Below are 12,449 nucleotides of genomic sequence, written 5' to 3'. Positions count from 1 at the left end.
CCGCTAACAGTATAAGGTCAGAGGCAAAAGCAAAGAACGAAAGGCTGTTATTTTTGTCACACAGCTAACTGTACCCTCCCCCTCTCTCTGTAGTCCAATTTGCCCTACTATACATGGCAAGAAGTACAAGCACGAATTGTGCAAATTCAGAAGGAACACCAGATCTGCATCCATAAGAAAGAACTGACAGAGTTGGACATTTACCATCGCATCCTACGTTTCAAGAACTACATGGTTGCTATGGTGAACAAGTCACTACTACCAGTGCGCTTCCACCTTCCCCTGCTGGGAGATACAGTCTTCTATACACGTGGGCTCAAGTACAATTTTGAGCTCATTTTCTTTTGGGGTCCAGGCTCACTCTTTGAAAACGAATGGAGCCTCAAGGCTGAGTATAAGCGTGGCAGCAACCGCCTGGAGCTTGCTGATAAACTGAGCACCCGCATCCTGTGGATTGGCATTGCTAACTTCCTACTCTGTCCGCTCATCCTCATCTGGCAGATCCTCTATGCTTTCTTCAGCTATACGGAGATCCTCAAGCGAGAACCTGGCAGTCTGGGGGCTCGCTGTTGGTCCCTGTATGGCCGTTGCTACCTGCGGCACTTCAATGAGCTGGATAATGAGTTGCACTCCCGCCTCAGCAAAGGCTACAAGCCAGCCTCTAAGTACATGAACTGTTTCATTTCGCCCCTGCTCACTGTTGTGGCCAAGAATGTGGCCTTCTTTGCTGGCTCCATCCTAGCTGTCCTCATTGCCCTCACGATTTACGACGAGGATGTGCTGGCTGTGGAGCATGTCCTCACTACCATTACCATCCTCGGGGTAGCTGTCACTGTCTGCAGGTAAGTGAGGCAAACTGAGTGAAGTCTTCATTTTTTAGGAGGCAGTATTTTATATTTTGAGGATATCAGCAAAGTGGTGGTTGTTACTACAAATAAGTGCTAGAAATGGGATCTGCTGCAGAAAAAAAGCAAAAGCTGTTAAATGCTGTCCTCTATGCATGTAGTTGCTAGGACAGAGGATGTTCTGGCTGGCTTCTATCAGTGCCAGTGAATTTAGTGACATGCTGTTGGATTACATCAACATGGCAGCAAAATATGTCACATTTAGATGCTAAAAGAATGTGTTTCAGGAACCATAATCTTGTTTCAAAATAGAGTCATGCTCCCCAAAGCCTCTAGGAAGTAAGATTCATTCTGAAGCAAGGCACTTGCTTCCAAGCACCTTGTTAGTGTCTACATCTGTTTTTGTTTTGTTTTGCAAACCAGAAATGAGGTTGCCTATGTGGGTTCATGCTGTAAAGCAGAGGACGGTGCAATATGTGGTGGAAAAGATTAGAAGTTAGTCCCCAGAATCACTGAAGTTGCCTATCCCATTTTAGAAAGTCGTGGACCTGAAGCTGGCTTGAAGTGAAAGAGATTGTTTAGGTCAACCCAGCAAGCCTCTTTCTTACCTTTTGTGATGGTTTGGGGTCATTTCATTAGCCACTTTATGAGGGTCTTTGGGATGTCAGATAATAAAGTCTTTTTTACAGAATGTCACTACTTCAGACATACCTTTATAGAACTTTCTTGCTGGATCAAGTAGGAGTTTTCTGAGGTGAGGCATGATTTGTTGCCAACTGGAATGGCTCCATGATCAAAGCAGTCAGTGAACAGCTGATCTATACTACCAAAAGAGATGGGAAAATACTTGAAAAATCAAATTCCGAGTCAAACAATTACTAGAGGAATGAATGGCTCCACAGATTGAATTGAAAGAGATCTCACACTATATTTCAATCTAAAAACACTCACCAAAGTGCCCAGTAGAGGAGGGTCATCAAGCAACACAGAGCTGCAAGCAGGGTCTATGAAAGGCACCAGAGCAGTTGAAAACAAGAATAAGATGTGTATTTCCCTATCCGATCAACCTGCTCATGGGACATATATGGAAAATTGAATTAGATTTAGATTATGGAGGAATGAAAATTGGTTGAGAAACATCAGTACAGTAGTTTAAGGTATGCAAGTGGTAACTTACTGGAAGAAAGTAGCAGTGACTTGAAGCAATGTCTGATGAAGGTGGAAGAAATAAAAGCAGAGTTACAGTTGAATATTACGATAACAAATTATGATTACAGAAGAACTACACAACTTTAATGTTGACAGTAAAAAATGATTAAATCATCCGTTCAAATGGAGACTGCAGCCAAGAAATCAGAAGAAAGAGACTTGGAAGGGTACCAGTTAAAGAATTAAAAAAGTTAATCAAGTATAAGGGCATGTCGTTGGAGACTAAGACCACAATCATCCATACTGTCATATTTCCAGTTGCTTTGAACAAATGTAAAAACTGAAGATTGAAAAAAGCTGACCGGAGAAATGTCAGTTAAGAAAAAAGTACTGGAGGAAAGTTTGGTGGATAATGTGGACTGGCAGAGATGGATCTTAAATCAAGGCTGAACTTTCTCTGAAAGCAATACAGTAATAACAAAACTGAGGCTGTTATATTTTTGACACCTCATGCATGTAGAGTGCATGCAGACTCATCTCGGTAGAAGACAAGACTCACAGAAATAGATGATAAAACTAGGTAGGGAGAAGCTGTAGACAGCAGGAAAAGAGAAAGACCAAATATGAGATGGAATGGTTCAGTAAAGAATACTACATCCTTGAGCATCAAGAGTTGAGCAAGGCTGTTAATGATAGGACATTTGGAGATCACTCATTTGCAGGATCACTGTAAGTGTCAGATGACTTGATGGTACATAACAACACTGCTCTCAGCTACATGGACAGAATATGGAATACTGTATAGCATTATGTGAGAAACTTATAGCCCAAATACAAAGAATTGTTGGACAAAGATAAGTCACATTTGTTCCAGCAATTTCTTGTTTTAGTTTGCAGTGGAGAATCACAAATCCAAGGTTCTCCATCACATCATGTGAAATTTTGAAAAGATGATTCATTCCTACCCAGATTTACTTTTTACAACTTAAGCAACAATCTTATGGATATAAATCTAAATGTAATGTGTAAACAATCACAATATTAGGATGTACATACCATATCATTTTTCTTATAAATTTTTGCTTTGATATAAAAACAGAAACATTGCTTTCCTTAATAAAAGTCATTCTGGTTAAAGGTGACTATGCTATATCTGAACTCAAAATATCTTCTCTCCATATGCCCACCAGTATTTCTGTGTTTTTATGAACAAGGAACCCTTGGGGTGGGAGTTGTAGGAATACATTAAGAAGTAATCATGACAGCTGTCTTCCAGTATTATAGGCTGAGTGAGTCTGCATGCCAGTTGCTAAGGAACACAAAGAGAATAGTGTTGCATTAATGTCTTTGTGGGCTTCCCAGAGTAAACTGGTTTGGGTCATAAGGAACAAAATGGTGAATTAGAAAAGCTTTGGGGGTGATCTGCCATGGCTTCCCTTAAAACCTTGAATGCAATGATGTGCAACTTTTCCCAACAGGCTCTTTTTCCATCTTCTTCTTGTTCCTTAAGAGTTAAATCTTCTTGGCTGATTTTTTTACATCTTACCCTTCTTGCAGATCCTTCATCCCAGACCAGCATCTGGTATTCTGCCCAGAGCAGCTGCTTCGCGTGATTCTTGCTCATATCCACTACATGCCTGACCACTGGCAGGGCAATGCTCACCGTTATGAGACCCGAGATGAATTTGCTCAGCTGTTCCAGTACAAGGCGGTGAGGTGGGGCTGGGAGGGAATTGTGTCAGTGCTGCCCTTATGCTTAAGCAGATGCTCTCCCTGATCTCAGTACATCTTATCCTCAAATGTGCTCCCAGAAATTGGGGAACCTTTTCTAACCACAGGCCATGTGTGAACAGAGGCAGGTCCTAGAGTTCTAGCCTAAGGTTGTGCTGATGGTATGGCAGTCTGTTTCTTGAGATCTGACTTTGTCTTCCATACTTCAGGTGTTTATTTTGGAAGAGCTGTTAAGCCCTATTGTGACTCCCTTGATCCTCATCTTCTGTCTGAGGCCCAAAGCTCTTGAGATTATTGATTTCTTTCGCAACTTCACAGTGGAGGTGGTGGGTGTGGGAGACACCTGTTCCTTTGCCCAGATGGATGTGCGCCAGCATGGACATCCCGCGGTAAGTCCCAGCAAACTTAGGATGTTTGGGGAGAGGTGAGGATCTCAGAAAGAGATGCTTATTTTGGATGTAGAATGTAAATGTTGCCTTTTCCATAACAGGTTGAACGTGTGTCAAATTCTGGTATATCAAATGGCAGCGTACAGGCTTGCAGACATTAGGCAATAAAGTTCAACTTATGTGTGGTGACATATGTATAATTGTGTTCAATCCTATTGTCAGCAGTTATACTGACAACCATTTTTCATGAAGCAAAACGTGTATGCTGAAGGGCTGCTCTACTCCATAATCTCCTAATAGGTCCCTGGTAGAGTTAGCCCTTAGTGAGTTTGTAACCCAGGGTATTTTCAACATGCAGTTGGAAACTGATGACTGTATAACTGGAGAAACAGAAAAATTTAGACATATTATGCATTTCTGTTCATTAAACAGGCAGTGTCATGGAGCATAATTTGCATATGAATTAGGAAATGCCCAAACCATATTAAAGCTATTTCCTCATTTTGGCCAGAGCCTCCTTTTCTTTACCTTTTTCAGTACTAAAAGTCTGCAAGCCCTATAGACTGTAGCATAACAGATGCCAAAGCCACCACTCAGCCTGAAGATTTGTTTTCAGCTTTTCAGGAGATGGGATCTAACATAATAATGTTGCAACTGAAAAATCTGCCTTAAACATACCCTGTTACAGCTCATTCCCTCTTGGGGTTTTGCAGAAAGCTTTGGCAGCTGCATATGGTTTGATGTTTCTGGGGGAAGCAAAGGTTTTGATGGAGGCTCTGAGATACCTCTGGTTTATCTTTTGCAGTGGATGTCAGCTGGGAAGACAGAAGCCTCCATTTACCAACAGGCAGAGGATGGCAAGACAGAGCTGTCCCTCATGCATTTTGCCATCACCAACCCACACTGGCAGCCGCCTCGGGAAAGCACAGCCTTCATTGGTTTGCTTAAGGAACGTGTGCACCGTGATAGCAGCCTGGCATTGGCCCAGCAGGCTGTCCTCCCTGACAATGCCCTCTTCACCTCCATCCAATCTCTACAGTCAGAATCTGAGGTACCTTGCCTGAAGGGAACTGGCAGGGATTAGAAGAGAACATAGTCCTGGCTTACTGTGTTGTTGTGTTGTTTCAGTTTATATACCAGATAGTGCAAAAGCATTCTCTGAATGGTTGTTAACATAATTATGCAAACAACATTTTGCCTCCCAGCAAACTGCATACTCATTTTACTGACCTTGGAAGGATGAAAGGCTGAGTCAAACTTGAGCCCATTGGAATTGAACTGGGGTTGTAAGCAAAGTCCTGACTACATTATTGCAGTTTAACCACTGTGCCACAGGACTCTGTGGGAAATAGAAACAGAGTGCTGAGCTGTTTCTGTAGGATATGCCTATTTCCTTGAGTGTCCTACTATCGGAAAAGAGTGGTCACAGGCCTTAGGGCAGTAGAGTCATTTGGGTAATGGCATGGGTACTCTTCATTACCACTCTACTGTCTCCTACAAGCATGTTAAATCTTCTTTCTCTTTTCTTCTTGGTAAAGCTCAGTTATATTCACTTATAGCAGAGATGGGGAATATGTGATCCTTCACTTGTTGGTGAACTACAGCTGTTGTCATTCTTGATCTTTGGCCGTGCTGGCTGGGTCTAACTGGATTTGGAATCCATGAATGGCTGGAGGACCACAGGTTCCCCACCCAAACCCTAAAGGCTTGGAGTCCTCAAACTGTCTATATAATCCATGATCATAATCCATGATCCCATACTCATCTTGATTTCCAGATTCCTTTCCACAGGATCTCTTACAGTGATAAAATAGATATTAAGTAAAATGTGTTATTCTTCTGTCCTTGTAAAGAGCACTCCTTAGACTGCTGTCTTCCTGTGGTTACAGTACTTGGAAGCTGTTTTGGGCTGAAGAAGGTTGGGCTGCCTTTTCAAAATTGAGAGGGAGACATTCATTCATTCATTTATCTATTTATGCATACATAAATATATATACATACTGCACCATCTGTCCTGGGGCCGCATATTAATTAAAGGACTAGAGCTGAATGTCTGTGTTCTGCCTAAGTTGCACTACCTTCTCTGTTTTCTCCCTGCAGCCACACAGCTTGATTGCTAATGTGATTGCAGGCTCTTCTGCATTGGGCTACCAAGCAACTCGTGATGGCCAGGCCTCACGCCATCTCTCTGCTGTATCTGAGGTAGCATCGGCCCTGCGTTCTTTCTCTCCTCTTCAATCTGCTCGCACAGTCCATGGGAGTTCCCATACTGATGGTTCCCAAATTCGGGGCCCTGGAACAATGGCAGGCTCGGGGTAAGAAACTGCATATTGTTTTTTATTTTTATTTATTTACAATATTTTTAGCCGCACCATTGCCAGTGGCTTCTATATTATATAGAGCTCAGGAGAAAAGGCCAAGGACTGAGCATAAGCATTTTGTCTTGAGTGCTAGTTTAGAATACAGCTATCTTTGTGAAGTATATCATACATTATGCTTTTATTTGCAAACATATACACAAATGTTGGGGGAAATATAGTATCCTAACTCAGGTTGGGTAATATGTAGCCTTCCAGAATCCCATCATCTCTCACCCATGGTTTGAACTGGCAAGGACCAATGTGGAATGCAATACATCAGTATCTGAAGAGCTACACATCCTGCTCCAACCCCCGTATTCCACCTTTACAAGAAACAGCAGCAGCTTCTGAGATTTTTTATTGCCTCCATTCTTGAGCCCATAGGATTTCATGGATTTTGAGGAGGTTGTGAGGAAGAGCATAAGGCTATCTAATTATGCAGGACTTCATAAAAGACTGCTATGCATGCTGGACACATATTTGATCAGCTAGATACATCATGAATTGCTAAGAAGTGACACAGAAGTGCTGTGGCTGAAATTAACTTGTCCGGGCCAGTATATTTAGGCAGCTGTTGCATTTGGTGTGCCTAGGTATGGCAAAGTGAAACAGTGAATGGGGTTCCCTCTGAACACTAAAGAATCCTTTCTAACTTCTTTTCTTGACTCTCTTCTCCATTCTGGCTGCAGGGCTGATGCCAGGACAGCTAGCTCTGGCAGCAGTGCCTGGGAAGGTCAGCTTCAGAGCCTCGTCCTTTCAGAATATGCTTCTACCGAGATGAGTCTGCATGCACTCTACATGCATGAGGTGAGCTGATCCCAAAGGACTGCACAGGTCTTGGCACTGGGCCATGGAAGTCCATGCCATTTATCTAGCTAATATAAAAATCTGAATGATCTAGGTTTATGTACCATAATGGAGAACTAAACTGACATTAGCACAAAGACAAGAGAATTGTTCATTTCATCATGAGGTGACTCCTTCTGCTGACAAGAATTCTGATGATTCCAGAGCTTCTGTTTGTGTCAGTACATCATACATTGGACTTGGGGGAACATAAGCATCCATTTCAGGTTGCAGGACAGTACTAAGTCTTTCATGGATGTAGCTTGGAACTATGAGAAGAGTGCAGAGCGAAAGCAAAACCATGCACAATTTAGATTGCTTCACTGGTGAACTGGGATACCTTGCAATGCATTAGTAGCACCATAGTTGGATAGGTATGCTCTTAGCAATTGATTAACTCACCCTGTTGTTCACTCAGTTGCACAAGCAGCATGCCCAGTTGGACCTTGAGCGCCACTTATGGCACCGGCGGGAGAGCGATGAGAGTGGTGAGAGTGCACAGGAGGAGACAGAGACTCAGAGGGGCACCCCTGGTAGCACCATTCCTCGCTCAGCCAGCTATCCTTTTGCCTCACCTCGGACGGCTGGAGATGAGACAGCAGCTCTGCAAGCAAGCTTCCAGCGCCGATATGGTGGTGTCTCAGGTAGGTGTAAGGAGTGCAAAAGCCTTGGCTCTTTTATATTCCTTGGCCAGGAAGGGCTTTCCCAGAGATAAGTTCTTCTGTGTAAAAGACCCCAAAGCCCTTCTCTAGAAACCTGCAGGTGTGCTGATTTAGATTTTTGGGCTGCAATTCTTGGAGAATTCTGGAAATTGCAGTCCAAAAACACAAAACAGCACACCCCTAGGCTTTGCTCCCTGTTAAACACTGTGGTGCCACTTAGCCTATGGGTTCAAGTTGTAAAATATCACACTGCAGCATAGTGGATTCTTTTGTTTAATTATATGATCAATGTATTACATTTAAGAGGCAAGTCCTACCCAGAGAGTTCCTCAGCTCTCCTTGTGGCCTTTCTGACCTCAGTCTTTGCTGTTCAGCCACGTTGAAGATAAATAGTTATAGTCAGCCTAAGATTAAGCAGTAGGATTGGAGTATCATCCAGTCTTTCCCAGACAGTTTTGTTTTTGCTGCTTATGTTACAGAAAGATCTCATTAACTCTGATTTTCATGTTACATCACAATAATTGTTACATGTGGCATGACCAAGGATAGGTCTATAAGATATACAATAATGGACTTTGTCACAGGATTGACTCCAAGATTAACAATACTTGTAATAGATTTTATATGTATGTCGGATATCTCTGTTGAGTAAATTACTATAGGGATAGAGCAGCCTAGAAACATCAGGCAGGAAGCTGTTATTAATAGTGGTATTTCACTATTCTTTTACTTTATCTGTCTTCATAACAGACCCTGGCACCATGAATAGGGCCCCATCACACTTCGCTCGGCTGCCACTTGGGGGCTGGGCTGAGGATGGCCAAACTGCTCGACACCCAGAGCCTGTCCCAGAGGAGAGTTCAGAGGATGAATTGCCACCTCAGATACACAAGGTAGTGTTTGGTTCATACTTGGTCATGACTAGAGATGGGGGTATTCATCTACGAATACAAATATCCCCACACAAGTGGTGTTAACAAGGGTCCAGCCCCATAGAACTGGACAGTCCACTAATGTTTCCAATCTCCAACAGGTGTAACTGTGAATGCTGAAGATCAAATGGAGGGTCCAGATTCTGGGCCCATCTTAGCTGGCAGGACTCTGAGTTACACCACCCTGAGAGGTGTGGATTGGCTCAGGAGGCCATGTCCTGGACGTCAGTATCAGAAGGAAGAAGATATGAGGTCAGCAGTGCCTTTGTGATGGGCAGAACTCTATCCAGACATGCATCATGGCAGTGGCATGCTAGGTGTGCATAAGCTGGATGTGTGTGTGATTACATATTTGTCCATGTCTGCATACGTCTCGTCCATGTTGGAGAATCATCCAAGACCTGCAAAGAAGCGTCAAAGCACATAAGAAACAGGGATATTGACAGGTGCTCAGCCTGCCTGAAAGGTTCCAGGGTGGGAAGAGGACCTGCTGTATGGACCCTGTTCAGAGGCAGGAAAACACTGCCTCGTCGGACTGCAACACTATCAAAGATGCAATCAGGAGATAGATTTGGACTCAGGAATTGAAGGGCTGCGAAAGATTATTTTTATAACAGGAACGGGGCACAGGCTCCCTCCGGAGCAGTGCCTGACTTAGATGAAGTTTTTCACACGCAAAAGGGGGGCATACCTTTCGTTCTGCTTTAGCATTCACTCATGAACTTGGAAGCCAAGCCAGAAGGGGCAATCCTGCAGTGCCACCATCACTACTATTGGATTTGCCTTGTTCTGGATGCAGTAAATCCTGTTCTGCTTGACGCCACATATCATTCATGTCCCTGTCTCTTAGTATCAAAGCACAGAATCAAAAACATAATGCTCCAAACTTTTTCTGGGGTTTGCTTGAGTCTGTATCTGAAACAACCCAAGTAATCCTCACACCAAATCTTACCAAGCCAGAAAGCCTCATTCTCTGGAGAGATGGCTCTTTTCTAAAGAAGGCCCTTACTTTTTACATTGTTCATCCTACTAGAACCAAGAATTCAGTATGAGGCTCTGCAGGTGAGGATGAGGGATGGATTGAGCTGGTCTGCCCGTTACCATGATATTTAAATATTTCCCAGATTCCCTTACCCTGTTTGGGTTTATCTCCCAACTGGTACTGCCAATTTGTGATGTCCTTGTTTTGTTATAGGTGCCTTGAGAGTAAGTATCCAGCTGTCATGTAAGTGCCAGCAAGAGAGGAGTTTCTACATATAAAATAAAATCCATCTCTCTTGTCTAAACTATTAGGGAAGAGGTGGGCTCCAGGTTCTTACAGAAGGAGTTAAGCCTCCCACACTGTTTGATAAGGGACTCTTATGACTTCTACAGAAGTTCTGCTGGTTCTAGTACTTTCCCAGTTTTACTAATGATTGCCATTCAACTCTTGTACCTCTTCCACTGCCCTTTTTCTTGCTCTCTAGCACTAGGGCAGTGGTAGGAGACATCATGATTTGCATAGCTAACATGACAAGCAGTATTTTCTAGGCAGCTAGTAAAAACCTCACAAAGAGGATGTGGTAGAAACCAGCCAATTGTTGCATGGGTTAATATTAACCCTCTTTAGGAACCACTGGTCCCCACATACCTCATTCAACTTATAATGTAGCTCTTCCTTCTCTGAGGGGGTCAAATATGGAATATTTATTCACAATGACCACTGCAACTTCCAATAATCACTTGCCAAAGCCACTTTCTGTGGGAGAGGAGGTTTGCAGTCACAGACAAAATCTGCATCCTTACTATCTGTGGGACCAAACTAGACTGTGCAGGGGATCTCCAGTGCAATACTCTGACTTCAAAGCAATGTTGTGGTTTGGGATCCTGCAGTCCTGAGATCTATTTCCCTTCCTGCCCTTTTTTAAGAAACGAAGAGGTTATTATCTTCAAGAATTTATTTCAGCTTGCTTCATCTCTTTCCCCCATGGAAACTGGCAGCCTTATTCTGACAGTGAATAAAGGGAGCATTTTAGCTGCACCAGCAAAGAATTGAGGGGAATGCTGATAGCCCTGTCTTATGCTTATCTTTGCCCCATCTCCATGCGCATGGTACAGCTGCCTGCTGCCTCCTGTTTTGTTTGCAGCATGAAAGAGGCTAGGCTGTGGGTGTGCGGAGCACTAGAAGTGGTTTGTAAAGCAGAGCTTACGCCTGGTAATCTGTATAGTGCTGTCTCTACTGAATAAAGAGGGACGTTCCATTCTTTGATGGTTCTATGCTGTCATTCTCTGAAATGTCTCCTGATCAAATCCTCTGCAGCCTGCAAGATGAATCAACTGGTATTTCAGGGTAGCCCTCACCACAGTGTCTGTGGCCTTGCTGATGTTTGCTGAATTAAGCACTGGGTGTTGGTACATATGCTTACATGGGTTACTGTAACTTTCAAGGAGACTGCTGTTCATTTAACTCTAAGCTAATGTACCACTTCTGGAAACAGAATGAGCCAGGGAGCTCCCTTGTGGCTTGAGACAAGGAAACACATGTGCCTGCAGCAGCCGGGATTTGTGCAGAGAACATTTGACCAATTTGGAATAATAAAGGAATGCACTCAGAGTATAGAATTTCTGCTTCTGTACAGCCCATACGTACTCTCAACATGTCCGGCAATACTGATAATAATTGAGTGTAAAAGTCATTTTAAAATGTATATGACTTCATGTTCTAGTTTTGCTCTTACTTAGTTTGGACTACTGAGAAAGAGTGAAAGGTCATTTGTCTGAAACATCTAAACTACTAGGCTGATGGCCTTAGAGATGCTCTTGATTCAGGTATCTCCCTAATTCTTAATTTTGTCATACATCTAAAAGCTCAAAGTGTGTTTTGTGAAAATAGTCACAGTTCTGACCTGGCTATATAGAGAAGGGATGTGCTAATCATTTAAGTGGGGGAGTATTTATACTTTATGATGAACTTTTGATTTTCATCTCTGATTTCTGGTTTTATGGGGCTGAAGTGGGATATGTAGACATTCCAGAGTAAAGATGGAGTTTCCATGGGGCTTAGGAAAAGGCATTTCCTGAGATGGTGTCTATGGCTTGGGCAACTTCTTCAGCTGCTAAGATTTTCTAGATCAGACTCGGACAGTTTGTGGCTCTCTCCAGGTTGTATATTACACCTCCCATCAACCCTAGCCAGCATAGCCAACGGTGAGGGCTGATGAGAGCTGTTGTAAACTGCAAGACTGTAAATTGTCCATCCTTAATCTACATAACGAGGAGCTAGTCTCAGTGTCTATGCTGCCTATCAGATTCACTGAGCTTCTGACACTAAACCACCTTTCATGTGTTTTTGCCTTGAACAGATAGGTTTACTTTACTGCACACAGTTGCAACCCACATTTGAGAAACTTTCTGTAAATTAAAGGAATTGTCTTGTTGGAATCTGCATCAAAACAATATCAAGACTAAATATATGTGTTTAGTAGAATTATGAAATGTCCATTTTAATCCATGATAACAGGATTTTTTTTAAAAAAATAAAACTAACTTAAATCTG

General features: G+C 42.8%; 1 protein-coding gene across 3 annotated transcripts in view; it reads left to right on the top strand.

The window, feature by feature from the left end:
- ATG9A (autophagy related 9A) overlaps nt 1–12,449 on the top strand; it is a 20,646-nt gene extending 8,197 nt beyond the window's left edge. For all 3 annotated transcript variants that reach the window (XM_020792027.3, XM_020792028.3, XM_078383451.1), the window contains 9 exons: nt 94–842; nt 3,552–3,705; nt 3,935–4,114; nt 4,920–5,165; nt 6,215–6,429; nt 7,164–7,281; nt 7,739–7,964; nt 8,733–8,875; nt 9,016–12,449. In XM_020792027.3, coding sequence (XP_020647686.3) covers nt 94–842; nt 3,552–3,705; nt 3,935–4,114; nt 4,920–5,165; nt 6,215–6,429; nt 7,164–7,281; nt 7,739–7,964; nt 8,733–8,875; nt 9,016–9,021 — 2,037 coding nt within the window. In that variant the 3' untranslated portion in view covers nt 9,022–12,449. The remainder of the gene's footprint in view (nt 1–93; nt 843–3,551; nt 3,706–3,934; nt 4,115–4,919; nt 5,166–6,214; nt 6,430–7,163; nt 7,282–7,738; nt 7,965–8,732; nt 8,876–9,015) is intronic.

This window comes from Pogona vitticeps, chromosome 1 (assembly GCF_051106095.1).
Source record: "Pogona vitticeps strain Pit_001003342236 chromosome 1, PviZW2.1, whole genome shotgun sequence".
NCBI lineage: Eukaryota > Metazoa > Chordata > Lepidosauria > Squamata > Agamidae > Pogona > Pogona vitticeps.
This window is presented reverse-complemented; position numbering and strand designations above follow the sequence as displayed.